Genomic DNA, 20343 nt, shown 5'->3' with positions numbered 1-20343 from the left:
CTTCCTTCCATTCATCTCTCCCTCCCTCCTTCCCCCTTCCTCCCTTCCCTCCCTCCCTCCTTCCTTCCTTTCTTTCTTTCCTTCCTTTTTTCACCTCTCTCTTTAGTGTCAACTTTCTCCTTTTCTCGCTTCTTGTATTCAAAGCTGTCTAATAACTCAAAGCACATCCAATTGTTAAAGTTCAGAGAAATTATATCGGAGGTAATTCATTGTTAGTCTGAGTGCAGTAATGGTGGGGTTTACTATTTACTCTGTGTTCCCTCGGCTTCTTTGTAGTTAGTGGCAGCCAATCCCCTTTTCCCCCACTTTTAGCCAAAATAAGAGTGTTTTAAGAAACACATTGTAGTTGCTCCACACTTTGTGCTAAGCAGAGCCTCTGTACTTTGTCTCAGAGGCATGGGCATGACAGGACTATATTTCACCTTCAGTACAGTATTCCATATATCACATGAGAAAGTCAATATTTTGTTACAAACCCCTTCTCTTTTGGATGACCTTGCCCAACTGTGGGCTGTTATGAGACTTCTGGCCCTGTTTGAGGTAAGCTAGGCTTTGCAGGGATGCTTATTAAAGAGAAATGTACTCCATTGTGAGCCAAGGAGCATATTTGTATATTGGATGTTGTATATGCTGTATTCGGACATATCCCATTCGGCTTACCATGAAGTCTGGGCAAACCCACTGCACATGGCAAGTAGTGTTAAGTCCAAAGTGTATTAAATATATCTGAGTTTTCTGCCCCTGTATTCATTTATACTGCAGAATATTGCTTGTTTTCCATGTTCCTTATGGTCACAGCACTGGTCCAGACTTGCACGAGGATTAGAACAGGCAAAGACCAATTCTAAATCACAGTTTCTATTGACTGTACCCGGTGTGTTTCATTGTTATAGTTTTTTTGTTGGGGGAGGGAGGGAAAGATGTTGCTATTTTGAGACATCATCTCATGAGATCCAGACCAGCCCTGGACTGGTAGTTGAGCTGTGTAGCCATCCTCCACAGCTGAGGACGAAGCCTCTGCCTTCCACCCCTCTGGGTCTTCAGGCACACACCACCATGCCTACCCCCACTGACTGCGTCCTGTGTTTGTGCCATAGTAAAACCAAAATATCAGTAAATGGAGTTATAAACATGTAGATACATGTATGATCTATCGACATGGCCTCCTGAGGAAGGCCAGAGGGTAGATGGTATGTCTTTGGGGCTATGCCCTGGGTCTATCCCAGACACCAGCATTGTCCTGTAACAGCTCCACTGGCAATGGTGTCCCAGGGAACTTCTTCAGAAGTCCGCATTGTGCTGCTTCTCTGTCATCCAAAGACCCTTCAACAGACCATGGCTGCCCTCGGATCTCCCTTTCCATAGGTAGGGGAGGGGGAGTTGTATGCTTCTGGAACTGACTACTGAAAACTGGGGCATTGCTTGGTCTGGGGTAATGTGAAGCGGGGCATTACTTGGTCTAGGGTCATGTGAAGCGGGGCATTGCTTGGCCTGGGGTCATGTGAAGCAGGTGTTTCCTGTCCGCTTAGGGATGGATAGCCGAGTCTCAGGGTTGTGTTGGCCAAGCTCAGACCAAGGGAAGGCCAGCATCTTGGGACACTCCTAGAACCTTCTTTGCATAGAAGCCAGGCTATTATTTGGGTACTCCCTTTAGCAGGCAGAGAGTCTCATCTTGCTCTATTCCAAATGGCTTCTTCAAGTATTCTTTCCAACTACAGCAGTTGGAAAAAAATTTTGGCTACAAATAACAATAACAAAAATAAAGTAGATTTTAAAAGTAAGTGGGGTTTCCCTCTCTGTCACATTTCTGGAAGTCCACAGATCAGCAGCATCTGGTGTTTGTTGCATGTCAGTGCCAGTCACTAAAGTGTCTAAGCTTTGTCTCAGTGCTGAGATGGCTGCTAAAGCTGTAGTCTTCATGTCCACATTTCCAAGAAGGGAAAGGGCAGAAGAGGAAGGGGGAGCCCCTATGTCAGAATAATAGCACATTTCAGTTAAACCCAGGAGAGGACTGCTCTTACGAGATTTGGGTCAGAGGGTGGGGTGTAGCCTAGGGAAATTGGGGAATGGACCCAGCTCACTCTGAAGCTCTGACAAATGCTGTGGTTTTTAGTGATGTGTCAGAGCACTGGCATTTCAGCATGTGCTGTGGCCTGCCTTCCAGTATAACTCCATGCATGCTAGTAAATTAGGACACTGTGATAAATACTACCATGTGGGTTCACTATGTCATCTAGTCTTTACCCGAACTTCCCTTAAGCCTTACATGGGGTCGCTGTACCCCATGGAGACTGTATGGCTAAATCCCTGTTTCCCAGATTAGGAAAGGAGGGGCACAGTGGGTCAAAGTTCAATCCAGGTTGCTGAGCTAAGAGGCCACAGGGCCTGCATCGAAGTTGGACTAGCTGGTTTTTGAGCCCTCCTCTAAGCCACTATTTGGTATTCATTCTTTGACACAAGAATATGTATTGTGACATGCTGATCTGTGGTTACCTCAAGGGGCTTCTGGAATTAAGAAAGGTTACTCTCAGGGAACATTTGGACGAGAGTTCAAAGGTTTGAGCTGACCCCCTGCTGCTTGGTCATTGCTCATTTACTCTGTATGTATTTCTGAGTCTCTGTGATTTCCCGGACACTGTGCGGGTAACATAGGCATGCTTCCCCAGGACAGTGTTCTGGGTGGAAAAGAACAGAGAGAGCCTGTGTCCCCAGGAAGAGAGGGTGGCTTTCCAGCAAAACTATGGAATGGTAGTATGTATGCCTGGTGTCAGAGTCAGGGAGGACTGACGAGAGAAGAGGTGGCTCCTGAAACCAAGAAGTGGGCTCACTGGCCTTAAGCCTAGAGAGGAATTCTCATTCCTCATAACTGCAGCAGGAATCTCTGTGTTACACCTGCCTCGTGGGAACGCCCCTCATCATGTGAGGACTGTGGAATTACTGGGACAGACAACGCTGTAAGCCTGACATCAATATCCAGGATGTGCATGAAAGCGAGCTGTCCTATGGGAAAATCTGCTCTAACATGAGAGAACATGAAGGCTCACAATGCATTATACAGTGAAATACTTTTATAAGTTCTTTAAATTTTTTTTTTTTGAGTTTTATTCTATAAGAGAATTTGGGGTTAGTTAAAACAATGCATACCATACATAGATGTAACCTGTATGTGTGTTCATGTATGCACAGGTACACACATGTATAGGTGTTTGGATGCACAGGTGTGCATCGTGCGGTGGCCTGGGGACTCCCTCAGATGCCATCTATAGTCCTCTTTTCTTCTTAGTTTGAAACCGGAATTCTTTCGCTGGCTTAGACCTCATGGAATGGGTTAGGCTGCCTAGCCAGCGAGCGAGCTCCGGAACCTGTCAGCCCTTGCCTCTCTAGCTCTGGAATTCCAAGTGTGGACCCCCACAGCTGGCTGAGGGTTCTCTCTGTTGTACTTGGCTCTGTCTGCCTGCTTTGCAAGCACTTCTGTTTTTACTGATGGAGTCATCCATCTCCCTAGCCGCATTACAATCTGTTTTGAAGCCTGATTGGTTTATAGTGTTCTCCGTTGGGGATGAAGACTCATTGGGGATGGACTGCAATCACCATGGTGACTGCTAAGGAGAGAGGAGGGAATGTAAGAACCCTGCCTTGAAAAAGTCCACTGTAGAGCAATGGATTCGAAGGCGTGGGTGGGAGCCAACTTCCACGGTCCAAGGCAGTCTCCCCAGGTGAGCAGAACCCAGGGTTCACTGCCATCCTTGGTCATGTGTACCCCAAGTTTGTGTCCTACTAGACAGAGAGTCATCTCGGCTTAAGTCAAGGGGTTTTTCTGTGATAGGGAGATGGTATTGAAGCTGTGCTGGCCACCTGCCCTGTTGCAACAGATTGGAGTCTCTGTGGATCTAGTTTTCTCTGATGGTTCTTTCCATGGTGATGTTGCTGATACCTCAATAACAGAAGACCCTGGGGCTAAACTATAAACTACACACACACACACACACACACACACACACACACACACACACACACACACACACAGGAGGGAGGACAAAGGGAGAGAGTCAGAGTCCTAGAGTTCTCTGAGCAAGTGACTACATATTTCCCCTTTATATATTTAAAACTAGTTAAAACATTAAAACTAAGAAAATTCAACTTGGCCTGGGTTCAGCTCAACCCTGGATGAGTCTGAAGGAATCCTCCCTCACCCAGCTCCCAGGGAGAAGAGGCAGTTGCCTTCCATAGGGCGAAGCTTCCTTTACTCTGGCCTTCTGGAGAGCTTGAAATAGTCTTCCCCAACAGCCTGTGCGAAGGACTCCGTAGGACCTGCCTGTTTTCAGTCCTTATTAGCAGTGTGCCAACACACAGATGGTCGGCACTGAGAGATAACAAGTTTTCAAGTTAAAAATGATAAATATGTTAATGAAATTAGATGAAGAGATGGCAAATATTAAAAAGTGAAATTATGAATCATGTCCACAAAGAAATAGAATGTTTAAAAAAGGAGGTAATGGGATACCTTGATATGAAAGGTACAATGTGAATTCAAACACTTGTTGAATGAACCTAACAACAGATTAGACAGAAGTAAGAAAAATAAATGTACTAGATGCTAAAAATTCCTTAGGTAAACACAGAGAAAGCTGGGAACGTAAAGCAAAGAACATCACGAAGAAAATTTTGGGATAGTATGAAATACCCTAATAGTTGTGCCATTGAAAAAGAAGATAATGCTACTTAATGATGAATGAATGAATGAACGAGTAAATCCCGGTTCAGCGGTGTGGGACTGTAATCCTGGGGTCCCTGCATTGAGAAGGGAGAACGCCTGCTTCCGATGAGGTTTAAGGCTCATTCCCTAGTACCTGGGGCCATTCTCAGACCTCGATATGTATGCTGTGGTATGCAGAGCCCTGCACCAACACACATCATAAATAAATAAATAAATAAATAAATAAATAAATAAATAAATGGTATGTAAAAATGGAAATAAAGACATTCAGGAGAGCAGAGTGAGTTCATTTGCTTAGAGCACAACTCCAGTACAGGATGCTAAGGAGTCAGACAGGAAGCACTGAGGAGATGTTCAAAGCACCCGATGCACATGGAAGAGTTACTCAACTCAACGCTGGCCCAGTACCCTGTGCAGGGACACACAGGAGAGAATTGGCCAGCACAAGACAGGATCAATAGAAAGACTAACTTGAAGACAAACACTGACTGTTTTAAAGCAACAACGATAATAATTGGGAGATTGAAATGCAGAGAGCAGCCTCCAGCAATGTAAAGGTTGGGGGAGAGTGGGGCTCTATGAGGCAGTGAACGCCTGGGGGTGGGCACCACTCAGGTAGGACGTTATACAGCTGTAGACACTGTCAGCCAGTGATACAGATGCGAATAAAGAGACAGCAGAGGAAAGCGCAGAGAAGTGCAGCCGTTTCTGTTTTAATTTTACTTTGAATACATAGTATGTCTTTAAGATCCACTTGAAGCTTAGTAGTGCTTTCCTAGCTGAGGTTGCTGTGTGACACAGTTACGTTCTGGATTTTGTGTAAGATTTTCCTGGCATTGTTTTGGTCTAAAAGAAAAACGCAAACATCTGATGAAACCTCAGCATGATTCTGTCCTAATATGGTGAGGAATGAGGTTCACAATGAGGCTCATCCAACCACTGAAGAGGCCTGGGGACCAGCATCACACATGTGATGATCTGTTCCCACCCAGGATGAAGATGAACTGTTGGAAGCCCTTCCCACAGATGTGAAAAACTGTTCCAAGGCTGTTTGTCCCCAAAGTGCCGTCTGACTTCTCTGCCAAAAATAATAGCTGTTCACTGTGGCGAGTGGATTCTTAGCGTGCCTGGCTTTGTCAGCTGCTCAAGGCCAGTGTCTCACACCTGTTGTCTCTGCTGCTAGCGATGACCCTTGAAGGTCTCCTCGAGATTCCATTGATGTGCCTTTTCATGGGTTGGGAACCCTATGATAACCAGGCTGATGGTGTTCAGCACTAAGCTTGTCTTCCCTTGTGGCCTTCTTGTTTCTCAAGTATGTGATTTCAATATACTTCAGTTCTTGGGGACATTTGCCTACCTGCTTAGGTTCCAAGATGATTTTTTTTTCTACTGCCTGCAGTCATTAATGTATCTTGTAAAAAATGTTTATTCTATTTTGTTTTTCTGAGTAAAGAAAATATAAACTTATGTAGAGCTGAAGAGATGGATCAGCGGTTAAGAGCACTGGCTACTCTTGGAGAGGACCTAGGTTCAGTCCCCAGCATCCACATGGTGGCTCACAACCATCTGTAACCCCAGTTCTAGAGGATCCAATTACCTCTTCTGGACTCTGCCAGAACTGTGCATGCAGGCAAAACTACCCACACCATAAAAATAGTAACAATAATTTAAAAATTTAAAGAATTGTTATACATAGCAATGTAATTGGGATGGAGAAAGCACTTCCATTTCATTTTATATAATTCTCACATGGTTTAGTGCCTAGGTATTAAACCCAGGACCCATGCATGCTATGCTGTGGTCTTCTGTCAGGCCATTCTCCCGTGCCTGCATATTTATTTTCTAAGGGAGTTAGACTACAGAATCCATAATTATACTGTGTTTTGGATAACCATATGCTTTTCTCTGAATAGGATACTTGTAGACTATTAGTAAAGGTGATACTTTCAGTGTTACAAGAAACCTGTGTTGAATTACTAATACTCTGTGAATTTGTTAGTGGCGTTCAGAATTAGTCTTGTTAGAAAAGGGGAACACAACTATTAAAGCTTTAGCGGGGAGCATTACTTCTCTGATAGCCTGTTGACCATATGTGAGTCTCAAAGCCTTAGGGGGAGCACCAAAATTCCTGTCTCTTGATCCCGTGTGAGTCTTGAAGCCTTAGCAGGAGCAACCGACTTTGCTGATAGCCTGCTGACCGTATGTGAGTCTTAAAGCTTTAGGGTGAATACTGCTCCTCTGATAGACTGTTGATCCCATGTGAACCTCAGCTGCTCCAATGTGTCTGCCTTTCCCGAGTGTAAGGAATTCACAGAGTAATTTATCACCAAGTTCTCAAACAAGGCTGCCTAAAATTCTTTTTTATTGCACAACATACTTTCAGAGTTGAGTAATTTTCTTCTAAAATGTCTTAAGTTTTCAAAAAGAAATTTTCTACTACTAGTTAATGTCAGAGCTAAACTATTTCTGGTCAGGTCCCAGAAAATACCTGTGACACATGTACGGAATCTTCTCTCAAAGATGACCAAGTCCAGAAAATGGCAAGAGATGGAGGTTTCTGATTCTGTCTGTGGGCGGGGCCACACTGTTCTGTTCAGCCACTGGGTCCACACTTAGTGGGAGGAGCCACACGGTTCTGCTCAGCCACTGGGCCCACACTTAGTGGGAGGAGCCACACGGTTCTGCTCAGCCACTAGGCCCACATTTAGTGGGAGGAGCCACATGGTTCTGCTCAGCCACTGGGCCCACACTTAGTAGGTGGGGCCACACGGTTCTACTCAGCCACTGGGCCCACACTTAGTGGGAGGAGCCACACAGTTCTGCTCAGCCACTGGGCCCACACTTAGTGGGCGGGGCCACACGGTTCTGCTCAGCCACTGGGCCCACACTTAGTGTTGGTGTGCTTTGTACCCTTTTTTTTTTTTTTTTGGCCAACCCTGGTCTCTGTTCTGTTCTAGCTCTTTGCACACGTCTTTGTTCTAACATTATTTTTGTTTAATATTTCTTAAGCTCATCAGCTAATTTGGTAAAATTATAAATTTGTCGTCTTTCAATTAAAAAAATGAGTTAAAGCTATTAACACTTACCATCTTAAGCATTACTAATATAATCCAGCGTCATTAATACAGTCCTGACAGGTGCTTCGCCATCTCGGATCTCTTTGCACATTTCAAAACTTAAAACTTTCATTAACTTCTAACTACTCACCTCCATGCTGCCACTCCAAATTTGACTAGACTCGGTCCTCACAAAAAAAATGGACTCAGACGTTCTCCTTGGTGTCCCTTTGTGACTGCCCACTTAACACGATGCCTTGAGGTTCTATTCGTGTTGAAGCATGTTTCAAAATTCCCTTCCTGTTGCACTCCCCACAGCTGGGCATGGAACCCAGAACCTCACACGTGCGAAGTAAATGCTCTGTCTTGGAGCCACAGCCTCTGTACAGTACTGTTCTACATACTAACACATTATATCCACTTGCCCACTGATGACCGCATGCTGTAAACACGGGTCTACAGAGACCTCTGAGTACCCGTTTTTAGGGTTTTTTGTTTTGTTTTGTTTTGTTTTGTTTTGTTTAGGTATATTCCAGAAGTGAGATTGCTGGATTATATGGTAGTAGAGCTTTTAAAAATTATTTTTTGAGGGACTGTAGTTTCACCTCCTCTTACCATCATGTAAGGAAGGCGCTTTACTGAAATAAGCTTTAGCTTGGCATATTTCTCACATATGTGACTTCCCATCTTATGTGTGAAAATTATTTTTAAATTTTAAGTTTGAAATCTTGTTAATGTTCTTATCACTATATAGACTCATTATGAAATATGGCGGGGCGTGGAGTCATGCTCATTCTGTCAAGTCTTAGCCTATGGTAGTAACTGCCCTCTGTTGACTTTAAGCCGAAGTGTGAGCGTGTATGTGTTTGTGTGTGTGTGCGTGCGTGTACACGTGTGACTTTACACAGGCACCCAGCCTCATTCAAATGTTGCTCTTTCCTCAGAAAATCCATTCCTCGCTGCAGAAGAATCAACAGGATGCTCTCCAATGAATCCCTGCACCCTCCCACCTTTAGTCGCTCCAACTCTCAAGCCTCCGTAGACAGCAGCACATCTGTGGAGGAGTTCTGGCGGGAAATAGAGAGTATTAAAGAGAGCAGCAGCGTGGGAGTGCCGGAGGAGCAGCCGCCCACAGCTGCTGCTGAGGTCAAACCTGTGGATGGTAAGGGGTTTCCCTCATCCTGTTGGAGCAGAAGTCAGTCCATGGGCTGATCAGTAGAGGTGGAGGTAGCTGCCAGAGCTGAGGGAGGGCAGACCTCAAAGCCATGAGGCAAGAGTCCTTAGGTACCCTGCTTGGGGGTAGTGTTCCCTTGGGTTAGATTGTTTTTTTCTTCAAACAGACCAGGCATGCTGATGCTCCTGACATTTACATCTGTGTACTTGACATTTAGGAGACAGAAAGAAAGAGGAGGTGGTGGCAGGGGAGGAGAGGGGTGGAGGTTTGCCTTAATGATTTTAGAGGGAAAATTTTCTTTGAAACCTTCGTTGGTATTATTATATTAGAATGCCTAGTATCCCACAAAATAAAAATCAGGTTAAACATTGAGGGCCTTTCTAGACAAAGCCAAAAGCAAACAGATAGACAGAAACAAACAGAAAGGGGCAGGGTCGTGGGCTTAAAGCCCAGCCCAGCCCTTGCCTTCACTTACGAGGATTCATAAGACGTCCAGGAAAGTTTTCACTAATCATACATTAACCTTGAGGCAGAAGCCTTCTCCTCCTTCATTCTCTTTTTAGCCTTTTCCAACACGGAGACATGATCGTTTCTAAGTCTTCGATTGGAATCCCACACCATACAAACTAGCCCTCGCCCATGCTTCATGAACATCTACTCCAGAGACTGGTCGGTGCTGCTGCAGCCTTCCGTCCGTTTTGTTTTGTTTTGTTTTGTTTTTTCAGACAGGCATTTAAAGGATAGTGCTTCCTGTCCGATATCCCTGCCTTTCATGCTAGCCACCCACTACCCTCCAATTCTAATCTGAGGCCTCAGGCTTTGCTGGAGTTCTCTCCTTAGAAGTACCTCCCTTACACACGCTCACTGTACATATCCTCATGTGTTCAAGCCCAGGGGACGTGGGAAATACCTTCTGCTAGCCTAAACAGCTGCAAAATGTAGGCTTGTTAACTAGAGTGAGTATGTCCTTGCAGGGATTGCTTTGAAAGCACTTGTAAGGATTTTAAGCACACAGTTCAATAGCTTTGACAAGGCAAAGGCATGGCCTTCTCTAACCCTGCATGGGGCAAGATGTCATTTCACCAGGTGTGGTGGCATATGTCTAAACTCCCAGCACTCGGGAGGCTGAGGCTGAGGCAGAAGGATCACTAGTTTGAGGCTAACCTGGACTGTATAGTTCTTAGTTTTGTCTCTCAGAGACAAACAGACAGACAGACAGACAGTCACACACATACACACACACACACAGAGGGATGGGAGTGAGGGATGTTGGGAGGGGGAGAGAGAATTTCATTTAAGCTTGAAGATTTCCTGTTACACCCTGTCTGTCTCATGCCTCCAGGTGACACTGTCTAGAGCCAAGGGCAGCCACAGTTCCCATGTCTGTGTGTCATATGTCATGTCGCTGTGCTCGGTGATTATGAGATTCAGATCTGGAGTCAGTAGATCCATTGCTTTTCAGTCTGTGGCAGTTGTCATCTGTTTTTAAGGATGCGTTAACGAGGTAGCACCACTGGGTAGTTTTTAGCAACATAAATGTATTCTCCAGTTCTGGAAGGTAGAGATTGAAAGCCAGCAGGGCTGTGCTCTCTGGAGCTGGAGAATCCTGCTGTTGGTGCTTTCCTGGGCTTTGTTGAAGCTGGCAGCCATTGGTGTGCCTTGGCCATGTACCGTATCATTCTCTGCCTCCAGACTGCTCCAGGTGTCGCTATCTGTGCCTTGCTCTTTTTCAAAGGTGCAGTGGTAACGAACAAAGGGCTCGCTCTGTTCCAGGATGGCCTCACTGTAATTTGGTTTGGCTAGGTGTCTGTTTTGGGTGTTGCTTTGACATGCTTGGGATAGAGCCGAGGGACATGTCCATGATATTCTGGTGCTCTGCCCCTGAGCTTCACCTCAGCTGGCAACTCAGCCTTTCTCCGTGTGTATTTTAGAAGCTGCCCTTTCTTTCATTTCTAATGTTTATCTGTATTGAAGTATAACAAGTAAGTTGGAATTGACTATCTTTATGATATACATGTTCTAATGAATACATTCCACCCATTTCCTACCTAATAAGGCGGCATTCACAGCGCTGAGGGCTAAGGTTTCAGTAGATGTAGGGAAGTGGTTCAGCTCCTGGGTAGTCCACTGAATGAGTTTTCCTGACCTGCTAATGGCTCTGTGGACTTTTTTAACTTACAGTTTTAGTGCTGATAAATGGATGGTTTTTGAAATCTGGTAGAAATAATTTGTGAACATACATTTTCATTTCTCTCAGATACCTGCATTTTTATGAGACATGTTTAACTAGAAGAGACTGCCAGGATTCTCCCAAAGTAGTTGTATCATGTGAAGGCCTTCCCTGCCAGTAAAGACAGAGTTCCTCTTCCTACATCTTTGCAGAGTTTGGATTCTAGATGTGTGGATGGCCCCTACTCCTCGCACCGATGACTGATGCTGAGCTGTCCGCTGCTGAGCTGTCCGCTGATTAGCTGTCCGCTGATTAGCTGTCCCTTTGTGTACTCTGTGAGACCTTTCGAGTATCTAAAACAGCATGCCCTCATCACCACCTTGTATGCATTCTTAGTGCATTCAAGGTGTGTCAGCATGGCGCATGCCTCGCCTGTTAAAGATTCACATTACTGATAGGACAAAGAAAAAGCAGAACTGGGGTTGATAGCATTAGGGCATGACCTTGTCTCCTGTGTTCAGGAGAAAGGCTGCATTGAGAGAGGAGCCGAGGTCTGAAAGATGGCCGGTCGGACAGAGCCAGAGGAGACTTTCTTGTCCTTAGCAACACAGAGCTTCTGAGATCACCACAGTAGCCTGGTGTTGCTACAGAACAGGTGAGAGGAATATCACATCAATACATCTTACAGAACACAGCGAGGCTAGTGGGAGGAGGTGTTTTCATGTACATTTACAAAGACTAATTTAGTGATGCTGTAGAAAATGGTGTGGAAGCAGCTGGAGAGTATCTGCAGGGAGAGCTGTGGGGAGTCTGTTGTGGACATGTAGACGAGAGATGACGGTGGCTTTGGCAAAGGCCGTGGTAGGATAGAAGATAGGCTCAGGAAGAAGCATTGGTAGTGCATTCCTGCCATGCAGTGCTCAAAGGGCTGAGACAGGAGGATGGCTAGTCCCAGGCTGGCCTGGATACAGAGTGTGACCTTACACCTACAAAACCATACAGAGCAAAATCAAAAGAGCAGGCCGGAACAGGCTGGAATAGGGAAACACTATCTATCATGCTTGATGGCTGTGCTGGGGTTGATCTCTCCATTGTCTCATTAGTAAGCGGTGGGCTTTGCATATTGAAAGAGGACCGGGGTGGGGCCTGAAGACTATGAACTCAGGCTTTGTCTTAGGCTTTTACTGCAGTGAACAGACACCTGACCAAGGCAACTTTTTTTTTTCCATCAGTTTTTTTTATTAGATATTTTCTTTATTTTATGTTCTCCACTTTCCTGGTTTCCTCTCTGAAAAACCCATATTCCCTCCCCCTCCCCCTGCTCACCAACCCACCCTCCTCCTGCTTCCTGGCCCTGGCATTCCCCTACACTGGGGCATAGAGCCTTCACAGGACCAAGGGCCTCTCCTCCCATTGATGACCAACTAGGCCATCCTCTGCTATACGCATGCTGCCAGAACAATCAGTCCCACCATGTATACTCTTTGGTTGGTGATTTAGTCCCTGGGCGCTCTGGGAGTACTGGTTAGTTCATATTGTTCCTCAGCTCCTTGGGTCCTTTCTCTAGCTCCTTCATCAGGGACCCTGTGCTCAGTCCAATGGATGGTTGTGAGCATCTACTTCTGTACTTGTCAGACACTGACAGAGCCTCTCAGGAGACAGCTGTATCAGGCTCCTGTCAGCAAGCACTTGTTGGCCTCCACAATATTGTCTGGGTTTGGTGATTGTATATGGGATGGATCCCCAGGTCAAGGCAACTCTTATATAAGGACAACACTTAATTGGGGTGGCTTACATGTTCAGAGGTTCCATCCATTATCATCAAGGTGGGAACATGACAGCATCTGGGCAGACATGGTGTAGGAGGAGCTGAGAGTTCTACATCTTCATCTGAAGGCTGCTAGCAGAATATTGGCTTCCAGGCAGCTAGGGTAAGGATCTTAAGCTCACACCCACAGGGACACACCTACTCCAACAGGGCCACACCTCCAAATAGTACCACTCCATGAGCCGAGCGTATGCAAACCTTAACAGGCTTTAATGCATTGACTAGAAGAACGTGATTGATAGAGGCAAGCTGACACTGAGTAGGCCATGGGATATGTGGAGCCATAATCATTATGTATTCTGGATTGATACACGTGACAGCTGGGAGAAGGAATGTGAGCCTGCATTCTTCATAATTCAGCCAGCATGAACTACATGCACATCTGCCGTGGATACCTCTCACCTAGGAAGACATTCTAGCTGTGTCCCCAGGGAAGGGTCTGAGGCTTTAGACCATCAGTACCCTTGACTTATGAAAACTTTGTGTGGAGCCCCCCCAAACACACACACACTGCCATTCTTTCGTTATTCCTCACGTACGTGGAGAGACACACAGTCCAGCTTTTAGAGCATTAGTGCTCATTTGCGTTTCTCACTTCATCCTGAGACGGGGTAGTCTTGTCCAAGGCTTGTGCTTTACCTTTCCAAACCCTCCAGGTCTGAGCTCATCAGAGCCCAAGTGTCATCGCTTCACACTGAAGCTAACATCATCAGCTCACCTTCTATTTCTGTTAAAGGGACAGTGTACAGAGCAAGCAAACAAAAGCACAGTCATAAATAAGATGTTTGCCAAGTTAGGGATTGGAACTCATTGGAATAGGGGCACATTCACCTTGTCTGTTTATATACGGATGACACACAGTGCAGGCAGCATTCAGGACTCATGGGCTGAGACTTTGAGACATGTGTACACATCAGTCGGGTCTACTCCCACCTGATGTAGCCCCGACTCCTTGTAAGGTAGCCCCCATTGCTTGTAAATCTGCTTAGAGTAATTCCCAGTGATGCATATGCAATGGACTTTCTGTATCGGGGTATTATCCTGAATCCCTTTAGCTTTCATCCACTTTATTTATACTAGCAATTCATGTTCACAGATGAACCTTAGGGCTTGAATTGCTTTCTAAGAAACAAAAAACTCTGCTGCATGTTCAAAGTTTCAGGAAGATGACCATCTCTTGACTCTTTTATTCCAGGTTCTTTGCCAAGTTCATAAACTGTTTTTCAGAAAGCATTCTTGTGGCTCCATATTATTTCTCTTGCTATCCTATTGTGGTATAGCTTTCCACATTGTGTTCTCTCTCAGGATGGTGGCTATACACTGTGGCCCTGCCCTGATGGAGCTCCAGGGGAGGTGGGAGTGGATGTTTTTGGTGTACCTTTCACAGTACACTTATTCATCTTGGGGTGGTGGTGGCATGATTGATAGCCAAGTATGCACCACAAAAATTGCCTCTAGGCTGACTTATGTCCATTTCATTGACCAGGGGATGCAAGGGGGTAGCAATACTTCAGACACATGGATTAGCAGAAGTAGTGTATTACCTATAGATCCCTGAGAGAAAAGGTTCATTGTCTTCCAGGATCAAAGGGAAGAGGGGAGGCCATCCAGGACCCTATACTCATAACAGTTGATAGGAATCTAGACAGAAGGATTATTATTTGTGTGGGACAAGGCCTTAACTGGAGTCCAGGATTCATACTAGTAAGTTTAAAACAAGCAAGTTTCCACTTGATGGGGTGAGTGTATGACAGAGGTGGGCTCTGCAGCAGGAGCTCTGCACAGTCCATAAGGAGAGTCTATTAGGTTGCCTTCAGGCATCCCACACAACATAGTCAGCAGGAGAGAAGATGGAGATAACAGGAAGACATAGAAAGCTGGAATTCTGTCAGGGTGATGGAGCCCTACTTCTGACAGCAGAAAGTTAAGTCCATATTCATTATGGGTGCTGGGAAGAGGAATGTGTCGAGTTCATTTGCTGAGGGGAAACTGAGGACCAGAGAGACAACATTTACCAGCGTCTGTCAGCTACTAAGGGGTGGATATGAAGCTGCATTGGAGTGACCGGAAAAAACTGTGTCCTAACAACCCATGCCTTGTGTGTTATGATTTTAATCAAAACATCCAAAATTTATTTTTCTTTGAAATTAGTAGTCCTCACCCAGCCTGTCTTCAGTTCTCTGAGGAAAACTGCTTTCCATAGTTGCTGCATTACCTTGCTCTTCCGGGCAGTCTTTTATAGATTTGCTTATATGAAAAGCAGAGTACAGACTTTTCATTCATTCTTTCATAATTTGTGCAGAAGAAAGACAGTCTTAGCTGGCTGTGCTGGGGAGTGACACAAGCCCAGCCTTTGGAGGTAGAGGCAGGAAGATCATGAGCTTAAGGTCTTGTCTCAAAGCTACAACAGAAAGATAACTTTATATAGTTCATTGATACATCTTACTTACTGTCTGGTATATAGAGATGTGGCGTGTATCATCATTCCTCTAGAAAGTGCCCTAACCTGCCTTGCTCATGCTATTTCCCAGAAGGAGAACTTGAAGCAGAATGGTTACAAGATGTGGGATTGTCAACTCTGATCTCTGGCAATGAAGAGGAAGACGGTAAAGCACTCCTGTCTACGTTGACTCGGACCCAAGCAGCTGCAGTGAAAAAGAGATACAACACATATACTCAGACTCTGAGGAAAAAGAATAAACAACCCATCAGGGATGTCAGAGACGTCTTTGGAGTCAGCGAATCTCCTGTATGTAACAAACGTGTTGTTCTCAGAAGGGGTTTGCTGCGGTCTCAGGGTGGGAGGGTGTAGCAGAGATAGGAATACACCTCAGATAAAGCTGATCCATGCTAACTCTCAGAGCCAACAGGTCTCTGGCATCCTACACTGTGGGGCCTGAATGATCAGTTGTCTTTACAGCTGCTTTCACTGCAGACCAGATTTACTCCCTTCTAGGTTGAAGTTAGAGAGTAACTTCTTTAACAGTATAGTGAGCCTTTAGGGTTGGGAGGCTCAGGAAATTTTGTGTAAAGGTACACAGGCTCTAGGGAAATAACCAAGGGCTATAAGAAAGGCCAAGTGGGTTGTTTTAAATGTGGTAGAGATATGAATAGAGAATCTTTAGGTTTAGAAATTCCAATATGAAAAAAAACCTGGAAGACATGAGAACCAATCAAACGAACCATTAAAAAACAGAGGGAAAGTATAGTGGTTCTTGTGAGAAATGGCTGATTGACATTCCACCTTGACCATAGTTGTTCTGTGGCTGCAGTGCCCCTGCTGGTGCCATTAGTCACCCTACTGTCCCATTTCTACATCTGCTTGACTAATAGTCCTTCCAGTGTACTCTTCCTTGACTAATGGTCCTTCCAGTATATTCTTCCTTGACTAATAGTCCTTTCAGTGTACCCTTCCTTGACTAATAGTTCTTCCAGTGTACCCTTCCTTGACTAATGGTTCTTCCAGTGTACTCTTCCTTCTCTCATTGTGCCATTTCAAAGTTGCATGACACTATGTCTTGGTACAAGAGATATTTATCAGATGCATTCTGTATACACAATCCCAACAGATAATTATTGAATTCTTTCTGTATGCATGATCCCTTATGAGATGTTATATGGAGGATGATTCATGAGACTTTGGCTTGATAAGTACACAGAATTAAAGAAATTTGGTACTGTGCCACAGCATGGAGATCTAATATTCTGCTGGAGGGCAATTCAGTTGATTCTGATTTAGGGTTCTTGTGGGTTCCATTGCAATATCAGTCTTGACATGACTTAAGATAGCAAGGATGTTAGGGAGTGTCTTAGGGTTACTCTTTCTGTGAAGAGACATCACGACCAAGGCAACTCTTTTTTTTTTTTAAAGATTTATTTACTTATTATATGTAAGTACACTGTAGATGTCTTCCAACACACCAGAAGAGGGCGTCTGATCTCATTACGGGTGGTTGTAAGCCACCATGTGGTTACTGGGATTTGAACTCAGGACCTTTGGAAGAGCAGGCAGTGCTCTTAATTGCTGAGCCATCTCTCCAGCCCCCCCAAGGCAACTCTTTTAAAGGAAAGCATTTAAGTGGGAGTGGCTAAACAGATTCGGAGGTTTAGTCCATTATCATCATGGTGGGGAACATGGTGGAGTACATGGCCCAGGAGAAGTAGCTGAGGGCTACATCTTGATCTGCAGGCTCAAGGTGGATGGGGAGGAGAGATATGCTGGATCTAGCGTGGGCTTTGAAGTCTCAAAGACTACCCCCAGCCGCATACCTCCTCCAACAAGGCCACATGTCCTCTAACAAGGTCGCACCTCCTCCACCAAGGCCATGCCTCCTAATCCTTTTGATCAGTCTCAAATAGTACCACTCTCTGGTGACCAAGTCATCCCTTATGTGAGCCATGGTGACCATCACAGGTAGCAATCATGGATGAAGTCTCCTATTAGAGTCATTCCAAATGTATTGTCTTTCTTAGATATATTTATCATAAAGAGCAGTTGCTGGGGAGCTTGCAGATGCCAGGTTAACAAACACAGCTGTGATGTAATATCACTCTGGAATAACACGGTCTTTCAGAACTTTCTAGAATGATAGCGATGGTCTATTTCTATTCTGTCTAATGTGACAGAAATGTGATGTGTCCATCACATTTGCAACAAGAAGTTTAACTGAATCTGAAATGTTGTTTAATTTTAATTGAGCTAAATCAAAACAGTCACAAATGACTTGCAGCTTATGTGTTGAAAAGCAGAGTTCTAGATCTTCTGTCGCCTATTATACTCTTGCTGTGCACTGTGAGTTCGATGACACTTGACCTTTCAACTTAGTTGAAGTCTGTGTCTTTCAGGGTGGAAGGATTGTTTTCTTCTCCCGCAGTAGAGTAAGGGTGGCTTCTGTACCCTGAGGCCAGGCTTCAGCTGTGGACTTCCTGGCAAAGATGTCTGCCAATGAAAAATTTGCCCTGATAGACTCAATTCCCTGGGCTGCTTTTCTGTTGTTTCTGGGATCATATTACAATAGTCTTTAAGTTTTTGCATACCTGCTTTCTTTACCAAATCTATTTCCAGCTACTTCAGACAAAGGTTGGGCTCTATTCCAGCAAACTGTGAAGTAGACTGGATCAATAGGCTCATCGTGAATCCTGTAGAGAAAATGCCACGCACGGGCTCCTGTTTGGCTGCTGGTTCTCCACCTGGTGGTACTCCATTGGGAATCCGTTGGTGGAAGTAGGTCAAAGAGCCAGGCCTTTGAAGATTATTCCTACCCCTTCCTGGTTTGCCAAGAGGCAAACCGGCTCTCTGTGTGTTCCTACCACCCAGAGCTGAACTATTCCACAATGCCTTTCCTTCTCCCATGATAGGCTGAAACCATGAGGCCAAATCACTGTTTCTTCTTTAAATTGTTACTGTTAGGGTATGCTCACAGACATGGAAGTAATTAATACTTCACACTGAACTTCTACAACAATACAAAATGGATCCAGAGCTCTTTGTGGCCAACACCTTCATTGATTCTGACCATCTCTGAAGGGGCATTTAAAAGGAACCCTTGTACCATGGGTCTTTCAGTACAAAAAGTGAAGTTTTTCTCAGGTGCAGCCTGTTATTAACTCTTGCTTCCAGGCAGGGCAGTGGGACTAGTTCATCACACACAAGAGAGCATGACCTCAGAGCCCTTCCTTCTCTCTGCCTTACATCTTCAGGTATATCCCAGTTTCAGAGACGAATGGGAATGAGAGATGAGGTCGGGGGTGGGTAGCTGCAGGCAAAAGAAGAGCCAGGAAGCCCAGTATTGAATATGCTGCTTTAAAACTCAAGGTTGTTTATCAGACAGGTAGATGTCAGGAAAACCTGGTCTTCGAAAGAACATCTCTCCATTATGTGTGGTCTGATGCTTTCCCTAAAAGACTTTTAGCATCTTCTGAAAATAAAGAAACCTGGAACCTTGTGAGGAGTGCACTGGGACTCTTTCAACTTCCTGTTTCCCTCCATTGCCTTGCTGAATTTCTGTCCTGGTCTGTTTGCCATCTCTTTCCTCCTCCCTCCTCCCTCCCTCTGCTGCTTCTGATTCTGCGTCCCCTCTTCACATTCCTTCTTTTCTCTTTCTCACTTTGGTCTTTTCTCCCTCTTCTCTTTTCTCTCTTTCTTTGGAGCCATTTGCCAACATTGATTGAATATTCACCTAATATTTTCCATTTCACTTCCTCAGTACATTTCTTTTTAATTATATATCCCTCCCACCTGAGTGCATGCATGCATGCATGCATACTTGTGGGTCTGTCTGTGTGCCTGCATGCATGCATGTGTGTCTGCATGTGTGTGTCTGTGTGCCCAAGTGTGTGCATATGTGTTTGTGTGTGTATGCGAGTGTACTTGTGTGCATGTGGGTACCATGGTGTGCTGTGCCTGTAGAGGTCAGAGGACAACATCCATGATTTTCTCCTAACATGTGGATCCTGGGGATCCAAGTCGTCGGCCTTGGCCATAGCCACCTTTACCTGCTTTGCCAGTTCTGCAGTAGCTCTGTTCTGTAAGAAGATTCTGCACTGATCTTAGGCATGCAGCTTTTATCAGTGTTCTTAACTAGTGAAGATATGGCTTGAGTAATTTGAAGATTAGATACTCAAACCATATTAATTTTCTTAATTATTTTTCACATCAAATTCCAAGCTTAAGTTCACCTTTCTTCAGAGTTGCAATCTTCAGTCATCTGTCCTGAGCCTTCCCTGGGAAGGCATCACAGCTGTCAGTGAGCCCTGCTCCTTCATTGAATAGAAGTTGAAGCATTTTTATTTTTATTCTTGGGATTTGACATTGTACCCACTCCACCTTTTTGCAAAATTCATCATGTCTGCATTAGATGAAGACTTTGAGCACTAACAAATAGTTCAGTAATTATAAGCTCCTTTTGCTGGTGCATGATCTCCTGAGCACCTGTTGAGCACCCGTTGGAAGGGCTTTGGGAACTCCTTTCGCTGGTGCGTGATCTCCTGAGTACCTGTTGGAAGGCTTTGGGATTGGACTGATCTCTGTCTCTGTGGGCTTAGTTGTTTGTTGATTGATTGTTGTATGCATTGTTTTGCATTCTTGAAAATCCCATGAACCTTATTTATGAGAGTCAGTAATTTGGCCATAGTTGAATTTGTACTTAGGGATTTCAAGGATTTTCAGAATTTAATACTCTTTCATCAGTTGTGGGAAATATTAAACAAAGAACCAACCAGCATGTTCCTGTGCATGTGCCAGCAACTCTCTGACTTGGCCAACCATGCACTGGTGGGCAATGGCCGCCTGTTTTTATCTCGTGGAGACTCTCTGGCCCAGAGCTCCTGACGTGTCTCCACTCAGCACGCTGAGTTCCCTTGCAGGTTGCTACTACACCAACCCTGTGCTTCAAATCC

The 20343-nt window shown here is 44.9% G+C and overlaps 1 protein-coding gene across 4 annotated transcripts in view; it reads left to right on the top strand.

Annotated features, from left to right (window-relative positions):
* The window catches only part of Arhgap28 (Rho GTPase activating protein 28), a 173841-nt gene that overhangs the window by 103325 nt on the left and 50173 nt on the right, over positions 1–20343 (top strand). For all 4 annotated transcript variants that reach the window (XM_031368647.1, XM_031368650.1, XM_031368649.1 and 1 more), the window contains exons 2-3: positions 8718–8935; positions 15477–15694. In XM_031368647.1, the coding sequence (XP_031224507.1) occupies positions 8718–8935; positions 15477–15694 (436 nt within the window). The remainder of the gene's footprint in view (positions 1–8717; positions 8936–15476; positions 15695–20343) is intronic.

Source organism: Mastomys coucha, unplaced genomic scaffold, assembly GCF_008632895.1.
Source record: "Mastomys coucha isolate ucsf_1 unplaced genomic scaffold, UCSF_Mcou_1 pScaffold14, whole genome shotgun sequence".
NCBI lineage: Eukaryota > Metazoa > Chordata > Mammalia > Rodentia > Muridae > Mastomys > Mastomys coucha.
Note: the sequence above shows the minus strand (reverse complement) of the source record. Positions and strands in the feature narration are given on the sequence as shown.